Source organism: Pan troglodytes, chromosome 19 (assembly GCF_028858775.2).
Source record: "Pan troglodytes isolate AG18354 chromosome 19, NHGRI_mPanTro3-v2.0_pri, whole genome shotgun sequence".
Taxonomy (NCBI): domain Eukaryota; kingdom Metazoa; phylum Chordata; class Mammalia; order Primates; family Hominidae; genus Pan; species Pan troglodytes.
The window spans coordinates 52,328,990-52,352,980 of record NC_072417.2 but is presented as its reverse complement, the minus strand read 5'-3'; the positions used below and the strand labels follow the sequence as shown (position 1 = coordinate 52,352,980).

The window sequence follows — 23,991 nt, the reverse complement described above, 5'->3', positions numbered from 1 at the left end:
CCTCCCAAAATGCTGGGATTACAGGTGTGAACAACCATGCCCGGCCCCAACAGGCATTTTTTTTTAACTGACTGAAATCAAGTTGTTATTCATGATCGGAGAGGGAACATCATGGACTTGCCCCAGTTCTCGTCCCAAGATCCAGGAAGAACTAGCTCCAGAGCTCAGAGGAGAGAAAAGAAGAGAGTTGTTTTTCTGACGGCAAACTCTGAGACCTGCCTGTTCACTGTTGCGATTAAGTAACCTCCATGAAAATAAGTGTTGTGAGGATGTGGAGAAATTGGAACCCTTGTGCATGGCGGTTGGGAATGTTAAAATGGTGCAGCTGCTGTGGAGAACAGTCTGGCAGTTCCTCAGAAAGTTAAACATAGGATTACCACACGATCCAGCAATTCTGCTTCTGATTATATACCCGAGAGAAGCGAAAGAGGGTCTCGAGGAAATCCTCGCACCCCCATGTTCATTGCAGCGTGATTTGCAATAGCTAAAAGGTGGAGGCAGCCCAAGTGACCACGGGCCGGTGAGTGGAGGAGCAAAATGAGGCATAGACAGACGGTGGGATGTTATTCAGCCTGAAAAAGGAAGGAAATCCTGACGTGCTACAACACGGGATGCACCTTGAGGACATCACGCTGAATGAAAGAAGCCAGACACAGAAGGACAAATTTTGTAGGATTCCACTTCCATGAGGCACTGAGTCGTCAGGTTCATAGAGACAGAGGAGAATGGTGGTTTCCAGTGGCTCTGGGGAGTTTTTTTAATGGACACAGAGTTTCAGTTTGAGGAGGATGAAAAAGTCCTGGAGATGGATAGAGCTGCTGACTGCACACAGTGTGAATGTGCTTAATGCCACTGAGCTCTACACTTGAAAACGGTTACAATGGTGAATCTATTTTATGTATTTTTACCACAAAAGAAATACGAAAAAAATAGGTCTACATGGAAAAATAAGGCACTTGTTTGCCAGTGTTTGTTCCTTAGTTCCAGCTCTGATCCTGCTGGCCCCAGACAGGCATCATCAGTTATGAGAGAGCACCTTTCTCCTGACCAGGGCTGTCACTGTGTAAAGCTCATTGCTCACAGTGGGACCTTGGCAGCGTGAGCTGAAGGCGCATGGAAGAAAAGGTCCGTGCAGATGAGATCAGAAGCCGAGGGCTCTGGCGCTGAGCATCTCAGTGAGGAGGGCCAGGTGGGCCTCCCTAAGGGAGAGGGAGAGAGGAGGGGCCTCGGGCCATGGTGTGAGCTTCCGAGGAGCTGGGATTTGTGGAGACAAGCACTGTCCTGCGGCCTGGATGCACCACGGGGCTTGGAGGAGCCCTCTCCACCCCAGGTCCTGAGGTGTGAGGGGCCTGGAGAAAGGCAGCACCCGTGGGAAGGAGGGCCGCAGGGAAGCCGCCCTGGTCCTTTGGGCAAACAGATTTCGGGTTCAGGAAGGGAGGAGGAGGACTGTGCTTTCCAGAGGGCCCAGAGGCAGGGTTTGGGTGGATGGATGGACAAGAGGGTGGCAGGAAGGAGGGGTGGGGTGTGGGGCGGGGCAGCCAAGGAGCAGGGAGCGCGGAAATCTCGAAATGACAGGTGAGTGGGGAGTGAGGCCCCATGGATTCGTGCAGGAGGAAGGCGTTAGGCCACGTGTTGAGATGCTTGCTTTTGGTGGCAAGCAGGCCTCGGGGCTAGGGCTGTGCGTGTGAGTGTGGGGCCTCACTGAGCACAGGCATGGGAGTCCATGGACACTCCCTGTCTCCTTCCTGCTTCTCCTCCAGCAGGCAGAAGGAATGAGGCAGATGTGCAGAGACAAGCAGGGGGCAGGGAGGGCAGAGGGAGAGGAAGGGAGACAGACCACACCCTCTTGCAGCGGTCCCCAGGCCCCGAGCTTGCTCCTACACCTGCATCGCCACAGCTTGCTCCTACACCTGCATCGCCAGGGCTCCTCCCAGAGGGCCAAAGCAGCGTCTTCTCTTGGTGCTTGTCATTTGCAGGAGAGGCCAACTAATACACGTCCACCTGAAGTTTACTCTGTGCTCCCTACTGCCCCCAGAACAGAGTCCAAGCACCTCCGCCCTGCATTCAGGGTGACCCAGCTCCGCCCCACCCATCGCACCCCAGCTCTGCCCCACCCATCGCACCCTCTCAGGCCTCCATGAACAGACCTGGTCAGGCAATGCGTTTGTGCTTATTCGTCAAGACTGGTCTCGAACTCCCGACCTCAGGTGATCCGCCTGCCTCAGCCTCCCAAAGTGCTGGGATTACAGGCGTGAGCCACTGCACTCCGCCCATACTCTTTTATCTTTCCCACACTGAAACTCTGTTCCCATTCAACACTCACTCTCCATTCCCCTCCCCTCAGCCCCCAACAACCATCATTCTAACCATTCTATTTTCTGTCTCTATACATTTCACTTCTCAAGTACCTCGCGTAAGTGGAATCATACAGGATTTGTCCTTTGGTGACCAGCTTATTTCACTCAAGGTTCATATCCATGTTGTAGCACATGTCAGGATTTCCTTCCTTTTTTTTTTTTTTTGAGACGGAGTCTCGGTCTGTCATCCAGGCTGGAGTGCAGTGGCACAATCTTGGCTCACTGCAACCTCTGCCTCCTGGGATCAAGTGATTCTCCTGCCTCAGTCTCCTGAGTAGCTGGGATTATAGGTACCCGCCACCATGCCTGGTTGATTTTGTATTTTTAGTAGAGTTGAGGTTTCGCCATGTTGGCCATGCTGGTCTCAAACTCCTGACCTCAAGTGATCTGCCCACCTTGGCCTCCCAAAGTGCTGGGATTACAGGCATGAGCCACCATGCCCAGCCTCCTTACTTTTTTTTTAGAGACAGAGTCTTGCTCTGTTGCCCACCACTGGAGTGCAGTGGTTCGATCATAGCTCACTGCAGCCTCAAACTCCTGGGCTCAAGCAACCCTGGTGGCATGTGCCACTATGCCTGGCTAATTTTCTTTTTTGTAGAGATGGGTGTCTCACTATGTTGCCCAGGTTGGTCTTGAGCTCCCGGTCTTAAGTGATCCTCCACCTCAGTCTCTTGGGTCGCTGGGATGACAGGCATGAGCCATGGTGCCTGGCCTTCCTTCCTTTTTAAGGGTGAATAATATTCCATTGTATGTGATTTTTGTGGATGGTTTTGAATGGGTCTGGGGGGCTCTGTAGTTGTCTTAGTGATTATGGGGCGGAAGGACACAGCTGGAATGGAGCGTGCTCCAGTTTGGGAGGCACTGGGAGACTCACCCACTCTCCACCCATCACCAGGGGGTCCCAAGGCCTGAAATGCCATCATCTTGGGCTCTGTACATCTTTCGTGTGCTCTGGGCCTTTGCCCTGTGGAGACCTCTCCCAAGGATGAGGGAGCAGAGCCGGCCCTTCCATATCTTCCAGCATCTCTGCCATGTAAACAGAAAACTAGACATTGGAGAGCTGGTGAGAGTTGAAGGAATCATGAACCTAACAGGAGAAAAACAGGACCTTTTTCCTTCCTTCCCTGGAGCCTCCCTCACACACAGGTGGGCTCCCCACCACTCTGCGCCAACCATGGGGCTCCAAGGGACTCCCTGATGGAGATGGGGGTAACTGCAAGGAAAGGGGTGGTGTTTCATTGCCCGTTGGGATGTCTTCTCATACAAAGGACTAGCTGAACCACCCTCTGTGTCATTTGAGCTGGTTGAGCAAGAAAAAAGAATGAGACAAAGATGGCTGGGCAGAGAGGGGCTGAGCGCGGTGCCTGCACAGGCGTCTTGCATGGGGACAATGCGTTCGCTCCCTCTGGGCCAGCTGCACCCCAGGAGGCTTGCTGGGTGGGCCACCTTGCTGATGCCATGGCCAGGGACCTGCTGGTGAGGTGAGGGGCCCCATGGAAGGTACTTGGCGGAGGGTATGGGGGGCAGCAGGAATCTCCCTCCCTCTCCAGGAACCCAGTGGTGGGTAAGCACTGCAGGGGCTGTGAAGAGCAGCACCTCCCAGGAGCACCAGTTAAGTCAGAAGTCCTTCGCTCTTGCCCATTTTTCTCCTACCAGCCGATATTCCAGAGGGAAAGGGAGACCCAGGGTGGGCGGGGTAATGAGGCCTTCCTTGTCCCCTTCCTCAGGGCCACAGGCCCAATCCAGGCTGGGCAGAAGCGCATTCACTAGGGTCCGCTTAATAAATTCTCCTGGACCTGGTGTTTTGATATGGGACACCAGCCAGGAAGGGATGGGAGCTGTTGGGGTGTCCTAGGGATGGATAATAAAGGTTGGACAAGGGACAGTGGGAGGCAGTAATTGGGAAAAAAGTCATTTTGTATTCATACCTCACTTGGGCCAAATAATAGTGTAAAACTAAAAGTACAGGAGGGCTCTGTACTTTTAGTTTTAAGTGGGGGGCAAAAACCTTGGGGCACAGAGGTGGGGAGGGGTAGGGGTGCCCATCCCAAATGCTACAGCCAAGGCCTGGGGTGGCAGTGGAGCGGAGGTGAGTCTGAAGCTCGTGTCCTGGCAAAGGAGGGCAGCCCAGAGTGGGAAACAGTGGGTAGAGAAATGCGCCTGTGATTACTGAGCAGAGACGGGAGGACCCATCGACACAGCGGAAAGGTAGGAAGAACTCACAGACAAGCCAGGGGAAGTGGAAGGAACAGCACTGGAGGCAAGAGGAAATAACCGGAGGAAGTAAACCGCTCCATACAGGGGGAAATTGAGAGGATAACCCCAAGTATTTCAGCCATTACACAAAGAGAGGCTGTCAGGATATTGTCTGAAAACAAGCCCTAGCTCTGCAGGATTGACGGGATGCATGCGGAACAGCAAGGTCGAGAAGGGCTGGGGGCGGTCCGTGTGTGGACAGATAAGACACAGACGTGGCGCGCCAGCAGTGTGAGCCACAGACAGGCAGACTTTCAGCTTAGAACATGTGATGATGAAAAGCAAATCTTATAAAGGAAAAAAGTCATAGTACCATATGGACTAAGCAAAATGACGGTTAAATACACAAAGCCAAAATTACTAGAATTGTAAGGAGAGCTTGATCCAAATACAGTTACAGTGGGCGATGTCAATACACAGCTCTCAGGCCAGTCAATAAAAAGGAATGATATAAAAGAATAACCAATACATTTGATTTAATAGGTGGAGATTCTTTTTTTTCATGTGTGTAAAGTATAGTTGTTAAAACAGCAGAAACAGAGTAAAGAGGCCGTGGCTCCTCTGGGGCAGTGGCAGAGCAGGCCCCTGCATACTTAGACCTGGGGAGGAAGGGCTCTATGCAGGGCAGGGTGGGGGCAGTGCTGTAGCAGGGCCCTGCATACTTAGACCTGGGGAGGAAGGGCTCTATGCTCCAGCAGGTCTAGGGCTGGCAGGCAGGGAGGTGGGTTCTCACGTTTGGCCCTCATGGCAAAGAATGGAGATCTGGTGGGGCTGATGGTGGGCTGGAGAAAGCCTGATCAAGATGTAGCTGTGGCCTCAGCCCCCTCCTCCAAGTCCCACACTGCAGGTAATCAGCAAAGAGAGCCCTGGCCCAGCACAGGACACGCCCCAGGTGGCGTTTTCACATGAGGCGGCCAAAGCACATGGCCAGCTCGTTGTCATCCAGCGCATTGCGCATGGTGTGGTTGCGGTGCTCCAGCAGGAGGGCCAGGTAGAGGAACAGCATAAATGGGTTCCCCCGACCAGACTCCTGGGGTGGGGGCAGCCCCATTGGTGGTGTGGGTGGCAGGGACTTTCCAGGGTCTTTCTGGGAGCCTACCTCTCGCACCAAGGGGGAGCCGACAGCATGTCAGCAGTGGCAGACGCCTCCTGGGTGGATGGTGGAGATAAGGAAGATGGGGAATCAGGATGGGAAAAGGAGGAGAGCAGTGGGTCTGGGGAGTTTGGCAAAGGCTTGGAGAGGGACTTGGAGCTAATAAGGGTGGTTGGGTGGGGCAGCTGGACCAGAGGGTCCCTCCCGAAGCCCATGTTATCCCTGAGTTGCTGGAGGCCATCCAGGACGGCTTGTCTCAGGTGACACCCCCTGCTACCAGGCCCCTGGCTGGCTGTGGCCAGGTGGTCAATGGCATCTTCAAAGGTACTACCTCCTCCACTGGCAGGCCTTAGCATGTGCCTGTCACACGGGCCGCCCCCTGTGGCCACCAAAACCAGTGTCTGCCACTTAGCTGGGGGATCCAACCAGTTCTCCCTCACGTTCAGGAGGATCAGGGGACAGCGAACTTCAGGTGACCTCACACATGTAGAGGGCATCTTTGAAGGCGACCTCTCGCTTGAGCTCCAGCAGCAAATTCAGAGGAAAAGCAAACACTTTCACTCCTGTGTTATAATAGGAAAACAAAAATAAAGGACCTATATAGTTTAAGCACCAAAAGAAACTAGGAATTGATAGAAACGGAAATCAATGAGCTGGGAAACCAACACGCATCCCATTCATACTTCTTTTAGAGTGGATGAGCGACCCCACGCATGGACTGGTCTCTGCAACACTGATGAGACAGACCTGGGCACATCGTGATTTGCAGTTTCCCTGGTAAGGGGAATGGGGATAGCAGACACGTTCAAGACTAGGAATGAGAACAGAATTTGGAGAAAACCGTATTCCACACTCTGGCAATATGTTTGCAAACCTGGGGGGAAGGACTCCCCAGGATATGAGTCTCCTCAAGGGGATGCCAGGTCAGATTCTCGGGTGAAACCTGGCTCGATCGCTCACTAGCTGTGTGACCTTATGCAAATCACTTAGCCTCTGTGTTCTTCAGTTCCTCATCTCTCATGGAAATAATGATAGTTTCTGCCTCTTGGGTGCTTGTGAGGACTAAAGGAGTTCATACATGGAAGTGCTCAGACCTGGCACATAGCAAAGGGTCAGGAAGGGGTGGAGTTGTTATTAAACGATGTTGGCACACAGGCTGTGCATCTGCAAAAAAAAATACAACGTGTGGGCTGGGTGCAGTGGCTCACGCCTGTAATCCCAACACTTTGGGAGGCCGAGGCAGGTGGATCACAAGGTCAGGAGTTCAAGATTGGCCTGGCCAAGATGGTGAAACCCCATCTCAACTAAAAATACAAAAATTGGCCGGGCGTGGTGGCAGGTGCCTGTAGTCCCAGCTACTCAGGAGGCTGAGGCACAGAATTGCTTGAATCCGGGAGGCAGAGGTTGCAGTGAGCCAAGATCGTGCCACTGCACTCCAGCCTGGGCGACAGAGTGAGACTCTGTCTCAAAAAAAAAAAGGAAGAAAGAAAGAAAAAGAAAAAGAAAATCAATGTGCATTTCCATTTGCATTTGTAAAATCAACTCTTGATGGGTTCAAAGTGAATAATAAAACAATAAAAATCTTAGCAGAAAATTAGGAATTAATCCTGGGGCAAGGAGTACCCTCCTAATCTAAACTAAAACAGGAGAGTTCTATTTAGCTTTATAAAAACTTTTATATAACAAAATATACCATAAATAAAGTCCGTGGATAAATGATAGATTCAGGAAAATACTAGTGATGCAGATGGCTGTAATATACAAAGAGCGCCTAGACACTGACAAGGAAAACACAAACCCTTCCAAGAAATGGGCAAATGCCAATGGCCATTGCACAGTGAGGAATGCACCAGCCACTAGGCAGCAGGGAAACGGCAGAGTGCCACACACTGCCAGGCCAGCTGGAACTACAACAGCCCCTTAGGGCGACCTTGGTGGATAGTCACCGGCAACACCTGTGAAGACTGACAAAGCCAGCATCCCTGGGATCTAACACGCAGAAATACACACGCCAAGACATGCAAAGCGGCCCATGGAGCATTGATCCAAAGTGGAGGGCAAAGTGGTCTCCCATCCACGGGGAACATTGTGGTTGCTTGCACATTCTACATGCTTACCACTGCTTTCACACGGCCATGAGGAAGAATGGACTCCAGCTCCCGGCCGCCCCGGATGGAGTGGGGTCAGAAGATGCAGAAGAGGGTGCATGATGAGGCTCTGCTTTTAAAATGCTGACAGCTTCCAGTGTGTCATGTACATTTTTGTGTATGTCAAATAAGCACTGAGAAAAACTTAGGGAAAATATTGTGGATTACAGATGAGACACTCATATTGAGAAAGGGGCAAACCAAGTACGTACAAAAGAAAAAGTCTGAGCTAAACTGTGTATTATGTTTGTAAAATTACATTTGTGTGATTATTGTGAAGAAACAAAACAAATTTTCTTTGCATTTTTCGAGTAAACATTATATTTCATGTGTGATGAGGGTGCATTCCGTGTCCGTTAAGATCCAGGACGGGGCTTCCCAGACCCCAAGAGACTGGCAGTACCAACCCAAGCGTGCCCTGGCATGTCCTCCTGGCATGCCCGCTGTGTCCCTTCCAGGATGGCCGGGGTGTGGGCTGGTCTGCAGAGGCTCTGCAGCTGGGGCTGCAGCCAGGCGGTGACTCAGGCAGGTTCCACCTGGGCTAGGAGGGCCGGGCATTCCTGCTGTGAGGCTGCCTGTGCCTAACTCACCATGACTTGCACTTTGCTGCCATCCTGCCTGGCAGGCTGACTTAGCCAGGATGGCCCTAGTACCCACTTCCCCTCCAGCCAGCACTCATGCCTTCTGCCCCGCTAAGATGCCCTTTGTCCTGACTCGGCAGAGGCTTCCTGGGAGCCAGGGCCTGGGCCTGGGAGCCACAGCTTCCTGGGAGCAGGAAAGTCCAAGGGAGATGGGGTGAACACTGGGGCCTCTGCAGCATCTTAGGGGAGGCTCCCCCTTGCTCGCACTCACCTCCGCTGGCTGCAAACCTGCAGCTTCTCTGACCCAAGGCACTATGACTGGCAGCAGATAAAGAGATGAAGAAGCCCCAGAAGTCCTTTCCTACAAGTCCCCAGAAGGTGTGGACACAGTGGGGAAATTGCCCCGGGCACAGCCAGTTCTGCTGACTTCATGCCTCTCCAAAGAGGGGCTTTGTAACAGTAACAGAGGGCTTTGTAACAGACTGACTGCTCTTGGCTGGGCACGGTAACTGGATTACAGCTCTCTGTGGCCTTCAACTCCTGGGCTCAAGCGATCCTCCCACCTCAGCTTCCCCGAGTAGCTGGGACTGCAGGTGCGTGCCACCACGCCCAGCAGATTTTTACATTTTTTGTAGAGATAGGGTCTTGCTTGGTCACCCAGGCTGGTCTCAAACTCCTGACCTCAGGTGATCTGCCCGCCTCTTCCTCCCAAAGTGCTGGGATTACAGGTGTGAGTCACCGTGCCTGGCTGAACACTAAGTCGTATTATTTCTACCTAAATATGTGTTTGTACGCACTAAGCAAGCTCTCTTTATTCCCCCACCTCCCCACCCTTCCCAGCCCTGGTAACCACCGATCTATTCTCTATCTTCATGAGATCCACTTGTTTGGCTCCCACACATGAGGGAGAACATGTGGCATTTGTCTTCCTGAGTCATAACACTTTTAACCAATGGGGAGGTCCCTGAGACCCACTGCCTAATTTTCTCCTTTCTACTCTCTCTTTTTTTTTTGAGACAGGGTCTACCTGGTCACTCTGTCCCCCAGGCTGGAGTGCACTGGCATGATTACAGCTCACTGAAGCCTCGAACTCCTGGGCTCAAGTGATCCTCCCGCCTCAGCCTCTCAAGTAGCTGGGTGCATGCCACCATGCCCAGCTAATTTTTTTTTTTTTTTTTTGAGATGGAGTCTCGCTCTGCCCTCATCCAAGTTGGAGTGCAGTGGCGCAATCTTGGCTCACTGCAACCTCCACCTCCCAGGTTCAAGCAATTCTCCTGCCTCAGCCTCCCGAGTAGCTGGGATTACAGGCATGCACCACCACGGCCAGCTAATTTTTGTATTTTAGTAGAGATGGGGTTTTACCATGTTGGCCAGGCTGGTCTTGAACTCCTGAGCTCAAGTGATCTGCCCGCCTCAACCTCCCAAAGTGCTGGGATTACAGGCGTGAGCCACCGCACCCAGCCTCCTTCCTTTTTTTTATTTTTTGTAGAGATGAGTCTCTCTATGTTGCCCAGGCTCCTTCTACTCGTATAAAGAAAGTGGTTTCCCCTCCCAACAACTATATCTAATCTAAATGTTCCTTGAAATTTAAGCAAACTCGCTATTCATTCATTCATTCATTCAACACTTTTTTTGCTAACTTTGGGTGAATTTGCTGAAAATCGTCTTGCTAAATGATTGCTTTTCCATCAGAGGGATGGTTAGGTGTAGTGGGCTGCTTCCGTATCTTCAGAGGTCTCCCTTGTGCCAGGATATGGTGCTGGACAAAAGTTGAGATCTCTGCCTTTGTGGACATTCCAGTCCAAGGGGGAATAAGGAGAGAAGAAAAACAATCAACACATAGTCACACAAACAAAGATATGAATGCAGGTTGTGACAGGTTCCTGGAAGTAAGGAAGGTTTTATTTGAGAGGTGAGAGAGGTCAGGGAAGCTGAGATCTGAACATGGATAAGAGTTAGTCTGGTGCAGAGTGGAAGAAAAAGTGTCCCAGGGAGAAAGAACAGCATGTGCAAAGGCCTTGTGGTAGGAAATTGCCTGGTTAAGTCAAGGAATGCCAGCAGACTGGAGTGCAGTGAGAATGGTGGGAAGTGGTGCGAAGTGAGGCTGGCAAGGCAGCCAGGAGCCAGGCCAGGCAGGGGCTCACAGGCCATGGGAGGAAGCTTCCTGACAGCAAGGGGGTGCCACCCAAGGATGTGAATCAGGGGAGAGACATGCTCAGGTCCTTATCGTCCGCATGTCTCTCTGGCAGCCACTTGGAGAAGGCAGCTGAGCCTGACTCAAGGAGAGTAGGCAGAGGGCAAGAACAGTGGCCTGGGAGAGAGAGAGTGAGTGACAGCCCAGGTGAGGATGAGGCATTGGGGATGGAGTATTAGGACTTGCAAAGATTAACTCATGCTTGCAATCCCAGCACTTTGGGAGGCTGAGGCGGGAAGATGAATTGAGCCCAGGAGTTTGAGACCAGCCTGGGCAACATAATGAGACCCATCTCTACAAAAAATTTAAAAATTAGCCAGGCATGGTGGTGGGTTCCTGTAGTCACAAGGTGGGAGGATCGCTTGAGCACCGGAATTCAAAGCTGCAGTGAGCCGTGATGGCACCACTGCACTCCAGCCTGGGCAACAGAGCAACACCCTGTCTCAAAAAAAAAAAAAGAAAAAGAAAAAAAGAAAAAAGAAAATCGGAAAAGCAAGTATCTGCAAGTTTCTAGCACAACCCACACTCCCACACTTTTGCCACTACTGAAACTATAACCAAAACCCAAACACGCAAACAAGGATTTTGTTCTTCGTAGATTTGAACTACTTTTAGGCTCCTTGCTCTGACGCTTCCACCACTACTGCTGCCACTTTTGATGACACCCACACCACCTAACCTTTCCAGGATGCCCTCGGCCCGCCAGGCACTGTTCTGGTCACTTCGTGTACTCAGTGCTGTGTTGCTGGCTTTTGCTAGTTGCTTCCATGGTTCTCCCAGGGGAGGGCCGCTGCCACGAGAAGTCAGCTCCGAATGGCCTTCGGCCTTGCATTCTGCCCTCTACTCAAGATCCAAATTCCCAGGAGAGTCAGGGAGGCCTCATGGGGAGCCCACCCCAACCCATGGCTGGCCTGGAGAAGGCACCTGGTTGATCATCTCACCAAGTAGGAAGGGGTTGCCTGCAAAGATAATCAGCTGCTGCCACCAGAAAAGGGGAGAGGCTGGCACAGGCTCGGTCTTCCCCCCTCTCAGGAGGCACCCCACTTTGCACCTGCCACCCAGTCCAGCCCCTGCACAGGTGCGAGGTCCTGCAGATGCTTCTTTCTGCTGTTTCTGGAATGTTTCCCATTCTGTTAGTCTTATTTGGGGGTCTCGTCATTTCTTGCCTGCATTGCTGGAAGCTGCAGCCTTTGGGCTAGACTTTTCTCACACTGTGCCCTGTCCAGGGGGTTCTCTAAAACAAAAAATAGCAGACATTTGTCTGTCTGATAATCTCCTCAGCGCCCTGCACCCCCACAGCCAGCCTGGCCCACAGGCCTCCGTGAGCCCCCGCCCCAGGAGAGTCATTCACCTCCACACCTCCTGCTGGCAACAGTGGACACATCGCACTTTTTCGTGACATAACGTTCCCAGCCTCTGTGCCTTTGCTTCTGCTCTTCCAGCCCCCTTGCTGTTCCTTGCCCAAATGCTTCTCACTCAGCTCAGATGATGTTCCCTCCCACGGACTCTCACCCCAGCCCCTCTAGCATCCTCTGCCTACCTGGTTACTACAGTGTTCACATTATTTTGAAATTTCCTGTTTATTTTGTCAGTCAATAAATATTTATTGAGCATCTACTATAAATGCTGTATGGAGATTACAGCAGTGAACAAATCAAATTCTAGCTGTCAGGAGTTAAGGGACAGGTAGCAAACAAGATATAAACGCTCCAGAGAAAAAATAATGGAGGAAGACGACAGCATTGTGCTATTTTCCACAGCACATTGGAGCGTAGCCGTGTGGGTGGACGTAGGGGAAGGGGGCTCCAGGTGGAGAGAAGCAGCAGGGCCAGAGCACATCCTCAGGACTCGTAGGCCAGGACCGGAACCTTGTGTTTTCCCCGAATGAAATGGGAAGCAGGGACCCCATGCTGGTAAGCAGCCTGCCCGCAGGCGGGTGAGGATGGCGGGAAGCTCCTGGTGAGAGGGGCCGAGAGTCTGTTCCACACCTGCCTCCTCCCCACAGCGTGGTGCAGAGCAGGAGCCCAGCGAACATTGATCAGACAGCGTGGGAACGGCTTTTCCAGACTCCTTCCTTCCCAAGCGTCTCTGGTTTTCGGTGACTACACAGACCCTTGGCCCTCTTCTCAGCTATTCAACGAGGGAGCAGATTTATGGATTGGAGATCCCCATCAAAAGTCCCCAGCCTGTGGCTCCCCAGCGTTAGGATCTCTGACTCAATGGGGCCCTGTGCACACTGGGGGATGTGAAGGGCCCGGGGCAGCGGTGGCTGGGGGTGCGTTTCGGGGGAGCTGCATGCTCTCACTGTGGTTCGTGGCTGACCCCTGCCGATCTTATGTAACCAGAGAACTCAGAGAACCGCATCTGGCAGCGGCAAGTCTGGAAAGCTGGAAGAGCTCCACGCCAGGCTGAATCAATCAGCAGCCCCCACGCCCAGGGCAAACATAGGCTCTTTTGAAGATTGGAGATGTGCCCTGCCCAAGCCTTCAGAAACATTCTCGCATTTCAGAAGTGAACAAAAGCAAACAGCCCGGGACCTAATCCCCAAAACCTGGGCTGTAGGGAGCAGAGGTCCAGAGGACGCCACACCCCACATTTGAATATTTTTTTTTCTTGTCACGCAAACTTCCTGGGCAGGAACTCCAAGGGCTCAATGGACGGGAAGCAGGGTCCTTAAATACGTCCCCTCTTGGCTCTTGCCGTTCCAGGAGCCCCAGTTACCGGGAGAGGCTGTGTCAAAGGTAATCCTCTTCCCTGCATTCCTTATTTTTTCTCTTGTCTAGGTGGAGTCTGCACTCAGAGCCGGGGCCCTAAGTGTCAAGAGTCCTACATCATCTCTCCAGGGGGTCCCTGCCTCTGGGACCATCATCTCTGGAGCATCCTCCTGGACCTCTGGCAGCTCTGCCATCCCCCAAACCAGGAGGCAGAGGTCCCAGGGATCCGCGGAGCAGGGACACCAAGGTGGCCATGGAGTGAGAGGCCTTGATGGGCCGTCAGACTCCATGACTGGAAGGAAGGCAGCAGAGCCGAGTGCTAAAGGCATGAGCTGCTGACAGAGATGCATGTGGGTTCAAACCCTGACATGCCACCTGCTAACTGTGAGATCAGATACAGCATTAAATGTTTCTCAGTCTCCCTTTCCTCATCTGTAAAATGCACTCATAACCGTTTCTTCTTCATGGGCATCACTACAGAGCTTTTGTGAGGATGGAAGGCAATGAGGAGGGGAGGAGGTGTCACTGGGGGGCAAAGTCAACACTGGCACAGGTGAGAGGAGCGGGGTGCAGGAATGTGGGGTGTGAGGCGACAGGCTCTGGGGAGGCCCCCAGTGCCTGCTGCAGCAGCTCCCATTTGGGTGCAGCTGCGACGTGATGGTGTCCACTCATCTCTGTGAAGTGGCACCTTTGTTAACCTGTCTCTCGGGGAAGTCCTGGGAAGGCCGTCCAGCCCAGAGACCACAGTTCCAAGTGGCGATGCTGGGGTGCAAGGCCAATCCCGTCCCACGCTCACCAGGCTCTTCCCACCTGGGCTGCCTGCCTTGGTTTGACCATACAAGGCTCGGGAGAGAAGCAGGACCTTCTCTCCTGGGTTGTGGTCAGCAGGAGGGGCCTGGCCCATGGGACTGAGGAGGTCCCAGTGAGGGGGCTTTCCCAGCCTCCTATCAGATCATAGGGAGGGGCCATGGAAGGGCCAGGCTTAGAGCACCCTCAATGCCAGCAGGTCCCTCCTCCCTGTGCAGAAAGCGTGGGACTAGGGGTCAGCCTATGGGGAGGGGAGGCAGAGGAAGGATTGGAAGCCACTCGCTGGAATGTAGGCAGGACCATATATCTATATACAATATAATTATATATTACATATGATATATAGGGTTTTTTTAAAAAATGGAAATACCCTATTTCTGCTGATGTTAAAAGTTATGCCGGGTCTGCAAGTGGGCTGAGTATCTCAGGAAGGGGAGTAAGGAACTGGTAACAGTGGCCCCTCTGTGGGGCAGCACCTGACAGCTGATGGAGCAGGGAGGAGGGAGGCAGACTTTTTTCTGTGCCCCTTTGCTATATTTTACATTTTGTTTCATGAGCATGTAGTGCCTATCTTAAAACGCACCAAAATTTAAAAAATACAAGCTCATTGCAAAAAGTCAAACATTGCATAAGAGGAAAACAGATCATCAATAATTCCACCCCCATCAGTTGTCTCATCATGTCGGGGGCTACCGTTCTAGTCCTTTCTTGCATGTTAGAGCATGCACGCCCACACACGCACACGCGTGCACGCACACGCACACACACGCACGCGCACACACACGCACACACACACATGCACACACACATGCACACGCCTGGTACATCTGTTGTTCTGTAACTTGTTTTCTGTTTTTCTTTCTTTCTTTCTTTCTTTCTTTTTCTTTTTTTAGATGGAGTCTCGCTGAAAGTAATTATATTACTTACCCGAGGCCTTCAAATACCGCTTCCACTGACAGCCTCTTGACTTCTAGCAAATCTCACTAACCTTGCCTTACCTCCTACCACTAATCTAATAGGAGAACTCTGTGATTATGGCTCCATTCTCCCGGTCAAAGTGCTGGAGTGCAATGGCCCAATCTCGGCCCACTGCAACCTCCTCCTCTCAGCTTGGTTCAAGCAATTCTCCTGCCTCAGCCTCCCAAGTAGCTGGGACTACAGGCGCCTGCCACCACTCCCAGATAATTTTTGTATTTTTAGTAGAGACAGGGTTTCACCATGTTGGCCAGGCTGGTTTTGAACTTCTGACCTCAGGTGACCCGCCCACCTCAGCCTCCCAAAGAGTTTGCTAGGATTATAGGCGTGAGCCACCGCGCCCGGCCTGTAACCTGTTTTCTTTCTTATCCCCAGTGCCTGAGACACCCCTGGTGCAGAGAGAGCCCCTACAAACATGCTGAATAGCCTGCTCCACCTAATCCCTAAATACTGCACAGTAAACCCTTACGTGGGTGTGACAGGAGTCATTTAAACTGTCTCCTTTCTTTCGGACCTTTGGGATGTTTACAATACTTCCCTGTTATAGAAAACAGTGATGACTTTCTTATTCGTGAATGTTTAGGAAAGGCTGTAGGACCTTTTCGTCACAGAGAAGTATGTTTGAAAAACTTTTGCCACATATTGCCAAATTGCCCCCAGCAGGGCCATCCCGATTTGCCACTATACTTTCGTGTATTGGTAGCAGGAATCGCCTCCACACCTCTTTGTGGAAATCTGCAGCTCTCTGAATCCTTGGCGGGCATGGGCGTGCGTCTCCCAGGTGTGGCACGCGTGGTTTACACACCAAGCCTGGTTCAGCTCTGCCAAGAAACCAGCGCTTTTCAGAACAATGGCTTAGCCAGGAGGGTGGTGCTGGGTTTTTCTTTATCGGCTTGGGTGTGGAATCGCGGACTGCGCCCCTCCAATCTGATCTGGAGAGTGGCTGACTGCGTGTGCAGAGCTCTGGGGGTGTTGGTCTGGGATTGTGCCATCAGCTTTGCAAGCAAGTAAGGGAGCGGAAAAGGCCGGGAAAGGCCCTGCCGCGAGCACGCTGCCAAGAGCCCCCAGCAGCAGTTCGGCTTAGGACTCGGGTTGCGGCGGGTGTCACCTTCTCAGGGGCTAGCAAGGCAGCCGGGGCCCAGGCGTCTGAGTGAGGGGCGGGGGAGGAGGCGAGGCAGAAAGTGGACCTTCCAGCGGAAAGGCCATTTTCCCCAAGGCCGAGCCCAGGGAAGTCCCTTCCTATAGAATTCAGGCGGGGTGGGAGGCAGGGCGCGCTCGTGCCCCTCAGCCAGCTGCAGGTGCTCTCTGTCCCCAGGCGCCATGAGCAAGATCAGCGAGGCCGTGAAGCGCGCCCGCGCCGCCTTCAGCTCGGGCAGGACCCGTCTGCTGCAGTTCCGGATCCAGCAGCTGGAGGCGCTGCGGCGCCTGATCCAGGAGCAGGAGCAGGAGCTGGTGGGCGCGCTGGCCGCCGACCTGCACAAGGTGCTCGGGCTGGGCGGCCGCCTTCTGCCAGTGTCGGGGCCATGCGATGGGGCGGGGGGCGGGGGAGAGTGCGACCCAGAGAGGTTCAGGAAGGACTCCCCTCGGTCGCGGAGACTGGGCGCACCGCCCTCCCCTCCGCCGCGCCCCGCGCGCCCCCGCCGCCTCTTCCGCCCTCTGGCCTTTACCTCCTGGCCCGGCCTCCGCGTCCCGCCCGCAGCGTCCCCCATTTCAACTTCCTGCTGCCCCGACACCCTGAACTTCTGGTCCTCCCCATTCCTCAGCCCCACGCAGGACCACTCGGTTCTCCACACCAGGAACCAGAGCAGCTTGGCACCCCGGAGGGCATGGGGGGCTCTCCCCTCCCTCCCAGTTCTCACAGGGGCTGTTCCGTCCCTCGCCCTGAGCAAGACCAGACACCTCTGCATTCGCAGACCCCTGCTGTCCCCACATGCTGCCTGGGGTCCAGCGCTCCGGAGCCCATCCTCCCACCGACTACCCTCTTTGCTCCTGCACTTTTATTTTTATTTTATTTTATTTATTTATTTGAGACAGAGTCTCGCTCTGTCGCCCAGGCTGGAGTGTAATGGCGCGATCTCGGCTCACTGCAACCTCCGCCTCCCGGGTTCAGGCGATTCTCCTGCCTCAGCCTCCCCAGTAGCTGGGACAACAGGCGTGTACCACCATGCCCGGCTAATTTTGTATTTTTAGTAGAGACAGGGTTTCGCCATGTTGGACAGGCTGGTCTTGAACTCCTGCCCTCAGGAGTTCCTCAGGAGGAGTTCTCGGCCTCTCAGAGTGCTGGGATTACAGGCATGAGCCACAGCGCCGGGCCTGCTACTGCACTTTTCAAGAAATCGCTCAGGACTTCTCATCTTAAACCAGAAACAACAAGGAAACCCATTCTGTTGACTTTACAGCTTCTGTGTTGCTCTTCACAGCCCAAGTTTATAAAAGAGACGCGTTTTCCACCGTCTGCATCTCCTCTTCTCACCCCTGCTCCCCACAGGAGGCCCTGGGCGCCCAGCAGCCCTTGGTCCTGCATCTCCCTCCAGACAACTAAAGGGCCTGGCTCCCTCCACCCTGCCCGGATCCAGCTCCCAGTGCCCGAATCTATCCCCCCTCCCCGGATCCTTCCCCCCCTCCCCGGATGCATTCCCACTGCCTGAATCCACTCTCCCCTGCCCGGCTCTATTCCCCCTACCTGGATCCATTCCTTTGCCCATGCCTGGTCCCTTCACCGGCTCTCTCCCCTGGGGCCCCAAACCTACCTGGGCCCCCCTCTGGCAGAAAGGGGTCCTCTCAGACCCACAGGTCCAACGGCTAATCCTGGCTCTGCTTCCCCTGGGAGCCTTCTGCGGCTGCCCCCACCCTGGGCTGGGTGAGTGGCCCCCATCACCCTGGCAGCTGAGCAGTGGGGCTCCCCACTCGCCCCAGCTGCAGGTGGGCCCTGGCCCTGGAAGCTCACTCCGGCTCTGTCGCTGCAGAATGAATGGAACGCCTACTATGAGGAGGTGGTGTACGTCCTAGAGGAGATCGAGTACATGATCCAGAAGCTCCCTGAGTGGGCCGCGGATGAGCCCGTGGAGAAGACGCCCCAGACTCAGCAGGACGAGCTCTACATCCACTCGGAGCCACTGGGCGTGGTCCTCGTCATTGGCACCTGGAACTACCCCTTCAACCTCACCATCCAGCCCATGGTGGGCGCCATCGCTGCAGGTGCATGGCCCTGTGGGAAGGGAAGCTGGGGGAGCACCGTCCCCCAGCGTGGAGCCAAGCCAGGATGGGCTCAGGCCTGTGTTAAGAGTCCTGGGGTCAGATAAGGGTTTGCTGGGTCTGTCACAGGAGGCTGTGGGGACCAAGCTGTTTAGCCAGGCCTCTTGGTGCCTGAGGTCCAGTCAGGCTCAGGTGTCCACACCTGGTGATACAGAGAGGGACTGCCTTCCCCCACCCCTGTTGGGGGGCTGGAGCTTCTGTCACCTAATATGCATCAGGGCTTCCTTCCTAGAATGGGCCAGCGCTGTTCTACCAACCAGGCCCCCAGAGCCTCTCTCCCCTTTCTGCTTTTCCTCCAACATCTCAGCAACTCAGAGGGCCAGGTGGTGCAGCTCTGGCCAGCGTGTGCCCGTGTGTGTCCCTCTGTCATGTGCCCGTGTGTGCTCCTGGGTGTGCCCCGTGACATGTGCTTGTTTGCTAACAACTCTTCCATCCACTGTCCCGAGGACACACAATGGAGGGGAGGCTTCAGGTGTGGTCCTTGGGAGGGCAGAGCCTCTGGTGAAGTACCCTGGGCATAGGCCTGGCTCGGTGTGCTCTGCAGGGAACGCAGTGGTCCTCAAGCCCTCGGAGCTGAGTGAGAACATGGCGAGCCTGCTGGCTACCATCATCCCCCAGTACCTGGACAAGGTGAGTTGCCCTCCAGGGCCTCGTAACTCCATGGCCTCATAACTGAGCTAGGGCCAGGTCTTTGGGGGGTGAGAAATAGTGAATTCTTGCAGCAAGGGGCCAAGCTACTGGTGGGGCTGAGGATTGTTCTTAGCAGCTGCCCTGTCTCATTGGGGTGAACAGAGCCCCTGGGCCAGGAAAGGCGGTCTACTGCCAGCTACTGCCACCCCCCGCCCAAGGTGGGGTGCTGAGCTTCGGGGCTGCTCGTCTTGGCCACTGCAACTCACCCACACTTGCAAGAGCGAGGAGGGGCTTGGTCTTTGCTGAGCCTCCCCTCTCTCCTTGCATGGAAGGATCTGTACCCAGTAATCAATGGGGGTGTCCCTGAGACCACGGAGCTGCTCAAGGAGAGGTTCGACCATATCCTGTACACGGGCAGCACGGGGGTGGGGAAGATCATCATGACGGCTGCTGCCAAGCACCTGACCCCTGTCACGCTGGAGCTGGGAGGGAAGAGTCCGTGCTACGTGGACAAGAACTGTGACCTGGACGTGGCCTGCCGGTGAGAGGCACGGGCCTGCTGGCTGCAGCAGTCCTTACTCTGCCTTCCAAGCACACATGACTGCACCTCATGCTGTGGGTCCACTCTGAGTAACACAGACACCCCCTGCCTCATGGAGCAGTGGTCCTTGCAGAAACTTACATGGGGGTAGGGGTGGGGACCACATGCACAGAAGACGTGTGGGGAGTCCCAGAAGGCTTCCTGGAGGGGGAGAGGTCTAGGCTGAGCTCTGTTTGCTGAGTGCGCATCACTGGGGAAGTGGTACTCCAAGCAGAGGCTGCAGAAAAAGCAACTGTGGGACGTTCAGGACACAAGGAACTGTACTGGGTTCAGCCCTCTGATGGGGCAGGGCAATCTGAGTTCTGGAGAGCAGGCCCAGAGGGGAGAAGGGCCACCGCTGCTCGGGGTCTGGGGCAGAACCCGTATCTGCACCTCCTGACCCTAGCCAGGGCTCTGACCACCTCCATATCCCACATCTGTGGCCCCAGAGATGTAGGGGGGCCCGAGTAGCAGTGACACCTGGCTGTGCAGGACAAGGGCGTGATCAGGGAGCACGGAGGTTGCCCTCAACAGACGTCCTCTAGAAATTCCCCACCAGTCGCCAGTGAACATGATCAGGGCCATTGGGTCTGCTCAGTCCAGTGTCTAGAAGTGAGCAGACCGCTTGGGAGGACTCACTGGTGGCAAGGTCACAGCCGATGGCTTCTGCTGACCAGAGAGCTCAAGGGTCTGCAAAACGAGATGCAACTCCTGGGGAACCTTTAGGATTTAGTCCAGTCTGGGATTTTCACAGACGCATCGCCTGGGGGAAATTCATGAACAGTGGCCAGACCTGCGTGGCCCCTGACTACATCCTCTGTGACCCCTCGATCCAGAACCAAATTGTGGAGAAGCTCAAGAAGTCACTGAAAGTGAGTGTTGACCCCTTGGCAGGGTGGGATGAGAGGCTGTAAGGCACAAGGGGGGCCTGGCCCCTTAACCGACTTCTACAGATTTGGAAACACTGGATTTATTTTCTTCTAATATAAACATAATGCAAGCTAGGCATGGTGGCTCACACCGGTAATCCCAGCACTTTGGGAGGTAGAGACTGGAGGATCACTTGAGGCCAGAAGTTTGAGACCAGCCTGGGTAACATAGCAAGATCCCATCTTTACAAAATATGTTTTTAAATTAGCCAAGCATGGTGGCATGGTGGTGCATGCCTGTTGTCTCAGCTATTTAGAAGGCTACGGTGAGGCTGGAGGATTGCTTGGGCCCAGGAGTTTGAGGCTGCAGTGAGCTATGATTGCACCACTGCACTCCAGCCTGGGCAACAGAACAAGACCCTGTCTCTAAGAGAAAAAAAAAAAGATAATGCACAATCACTATAGATTATTTAGAAAAGATTAAAAAGCATAAAGAAGAAAAAAGCTCCACCCAGAATCCCACCACCCAAAGACAGACACTGCTGGCCTGTGTCTGTGCAGCCTTTGGGCAGGACGAGGCTCTGCGTCCTTACCCGAAGCCCCCACCTCTTCTCCACAGGAGTTCTACGGGGAAGATGCCAAGAAATCCCGGGACTATGGAAGAATCATTAGTGCCCGGCACTTCCAGAGGGTGATGGGCCTGATTGAGGGCCAGAAGGTGGCTTATGGGGGCACCGGGGATGCGGCCACTCGCTACATAGGTGCGTGACCCCTGAAGAGCACAGCCCACCTGCCCAGGCTGCAGGGGTCCCCAGCCAGTTCACAGCAAGTGGGCACAGATACTTGATAAGCAGACGTGACCTCGGGATGGGTATAAATTGCTTTCACCAGGGAGCCTGGGGTAGACTCTAGCAGGCAGGGGCTGAGGACAGCCCCTGCTTCAGCCTCAGAATCCCCTCTCCCAGCAAAGGCCCAGAAAGAGGGGCCTCATCTCCCTGCCCCTCTGCAGCAGCAGGAGCAGGGACAGCAGAAGCCACAGGAGCCCCAGGTGTGCCCAGCCGTGAGTGGCCCCCAGTGCCCAGGCTGTGGGTCACCAGATGGGACCCTCTTGGCCCCGAGTTTGTCAAGGAGACAAGAGAATTCTGGCAGGGCATCAGGTGGCCGGCAGGTGCAGTGCCTGCTCCTGGAGGCAGATCTCGGGTCCTTCCATACAGGTTAACCTATAGTTGTCCCCAGTGGTCTGCTCAGATGGCATCCAGGACGCAGGTGCCTAGGGTACCTCTCTGAGGCCTCGTCCCTGCCCTTTTCCAAGCCTGGGCAGGTTTGCCTGGAAAAGGGTTGGAGCAGGGGTCTAGGTGCTTGCACTTTCCATCCGCGTGGGGGTCTCTGCGCCGTCCAACTCTGGCTTGTTTCCTGCCTCAGCCCCCACCATCCTCACGGACGTGGACCCCCAGTCCCCGGTGATGCAGGAGGAGATCTTCGGGCCTGTGCTGCCCATCGTGTGCGTGCGCAGCCTGGAGGAGGCCATCCAGTTCATCAACCAGCGTGAGAAGCCCCTGGCTCTCTACATGTTCTCCAGCAACGACAAGGTGGGTGGTGGGCCTGGGGTGCCCTCCGCCAGGGTCCTGGGGCCCACAGACCTGGGTTCAAACTGCAGCTTCACTGTTCTCTGGCTGTGTGACCTTGGGCAAGTCACTGGATCTTTCTGAGCTCCTTTCACCTCGTCTGTAAGATCAGGACAGCAGCATCACCTGAGGGCACTGAATGAGCGATCCTTGCCCAGGGCCCTGCACACAGGCATGGGGGCGGCTGCTGTCACTCTTTGCTCATGTGGTGCTGACAGCCACGCGGTCTGCAGGAAGAGCAGGAGATGGAGGCTAAGGCTCTGCCTCCACCTGCTCCTGTCCTTGTGGCTCCAGGCTATACCCAGGCAGGGTCGGGTGGGGGGCTGGGGCATCCTGTGGGCAGGAGACTGAGGTCAGTGGCTGGGTCCTGGTGCAGGTGATTAAGAAGATGATTGCAGAGACATCCAGTGGTGGGGTGGCGGCCAACGATGTCATCGTCCACATCACCTTGCACTCTCTGCCCTTCGGGGGCGTGGGTGAGTCTGGGGCTGAGCTTGCTGCCTCCCTCTGGGCCCCCAGGGCTGGGCACACTCACCCAGCAAATTCAGGAGGGACCACCTCCTGCAGCCCGGGCGGCAGCATCCCATTAGCCTCTTCCATTTGGACCTTGGCCTCTGCGTGCCATCCATCAGACACACTTAACCTGGGAGCCTAGAGGTTCCTAGAGGTCACCTGGTGCACCGGCCTGTTTCATGGAGGCCTGAGAAAGGTGACCCAGGCCAGAGGTCACACAGCCATTTAGTGGCAGAGCTGGGATTAGACCCTTGCTGGGCACTCCCACAGTGTGGATGCCCTGGGGACACCCTAGACATTGGCCACCCTCAGGAGGCCCAGAAAAGGGCCACAACCTGGGGCTGGGTGCTGAGGGCCATAGGATTTGAGGGAAGGATGGGTGATGGTGGCTGGGGCTCTGCCTCCCTGTCCCTGTGGTTCTGGGATACACCCAACAAGGTGGAGAGGGAAACCTGGGGCGTCCTGGGGGCAGGATGCTGAGCCCTGTGCTTACTTCTCCTCCGCAGGGAACAGCGGCATGGGATCCTACCATGGCAAGAAGAGCTTCGAGACTTTCTCTCACCGCCGCTCTTGCCTGGTGAGGCCTCTGATGAATGATGAAGGCCTGAAGGTCAGATACCCCCCGAGCCCGGCCAAGGTGAGAGGGGGAAGGCGCTGTGGGGGAGACCGGGCTGTGCGGGACCAGGGCCTGGGGATCACTGCCCACTCCGTGTCCCTTTCACAGATGACCCAGCACTGAGGAGGGGTTGCTCCGCCTGGCCTGGCCATACTGTGTCCCATCGGAGTGCGGACCACCCTCACTGGCTCTCCTGGCCCTGGGAGAATCACTCCTGCAGCCCCAGCCCAGCCCCACTCCTCTGCTGACCTGCTGACCTGTGCACACCCCACTCCCACATGGGCCCAGGCCTCACCATTCCAAGTCCCCACCCCTTTCTAGACCAATAAAGAGACGAATACAATTTTTCTAACTCAGCAAATGCAGGCATATGGCACTTCTTTTGTAGCCCTGCACCCACCGACCTGTCCTGCCTGATCCCACTGCCCCACGCAGTGTGGTCACTGATGTACCAGCAAAGGCCTCTCATCAGCTGGTGGGGCCTTGTGCCAGGAGGCCATGCACGGTGTCAGGGTGACACTTGTCTTCCTTTTAGACTTGGGGAGGTCAGCTCTATCTCTGGTGTGTCCGGCCAAGGAGAGCCTGAGGAGGCTGGGCCTTGTCGGCACAGTGGCTCAGATACGGGGAGCTGATGCCGTCTCTTCCCAGACTAGCTTCACTATCTCGGGCAGGGGCCACTTTGTGAGACGATGCAGTAGTCAACACAAAACGCCCTGGTGATGTCATAGTGCTGCTCGTGGGGGCAAAGGACCCGAGGCCAGGCAGCACCAGCACCCACG

At 54.8% G+C, this 23,991-nt stretch overlaps 1 protein-coding gene and 1 pseudogene across 4 annotated transcripts; one reads left to right on the top strand and one right to left on the bottom strand.

The window, feature by feature from the left end:
• Nucleotides 1–5,410: 5,410 nt before the first annotated feature.
• LOC468187 (TBC1 domain family member 25-like) lies at nucleotides 5,411–13,536 on the bottom strand (annotated as a pseudogene).
• ALDH3A1 (aldehyde dehydrogenase 3 family member A1) lies at nucleotides 13,136–23,573 on the top strand. 4 transcript variants are annotated; one of them, XM_016932223.4, is made up of 11 exons: nucleotides 13,136–13,369; nucleotides 16,440–16,606; nucleotides 18,091–18,322; nucleotides 18,924–19,009; nucleotides 19,342–19,550; nucleotides 20,344–20,461; nucleotides 21,078–21,219; nucleotides 21,881–22,047; nucleotides 22,460–22,559; nucleotides 23,103–23,233; nucleotides 23,321–23,573. In XM_016932223.4, exons 2-11 carry the CDS (start codon nucleotides 16,445–16,447, stop codon nucleotides 23,333–23,335), a joined length of 1,362 nt encoding a protein of 453 aa, XP_016787712.1. In that variant the 5' UTR covers nucleotides 13,136–13,369; nucleotides 16,440–16,444; the 3' UTR covers nucleotides 23,336–23,573. The 4 variants fall into 4 exon arrangements, 3 of the variants coding, with proteins under 3 accessions (XP_016787712.1, XP_016787713.1, XP_063655807.1); XM_016932224.4 differs by lacking the exon at nucleotides 13,136–13,369 and adding an exon at nucleotides 15,962–16,131; XR_008540294.2 differs by lacking the exons at nucleotides 13,136–13,369; nucleotides 22,460–22,559 and having other exon boundaries at nucleotides 16,360–16,606.
• Nucleotides 23,574–23,991: the final 418 nt, after the last annotated feature.

Excerpts from the sequence above, each read along its gene's own strand:
- ALDH3A1 (XM_063799737.1), top strand. The coding sequence starts at position 18,179 with ATGAGCCCGTGGAGAAGACGCCCCAGACTCAGCAGGACGAGCTCTACA. Across the intron at positions 21,220-21,880 it reads TGCGGCCACTCGCTACATAG|CCCCCACCATCCTCACGGAC; the intron begins GTGCGTGACCCC and ends TTCCTGCCTCAG. Across the intron at positions 22,560-23,102 it reads TCTGCCCTTCGGGGGCGTGG|GGAACAGCGGCATGGGATCC; the intron begins GTGAGTCTGGGG and ends TCTCCTCCGCAG.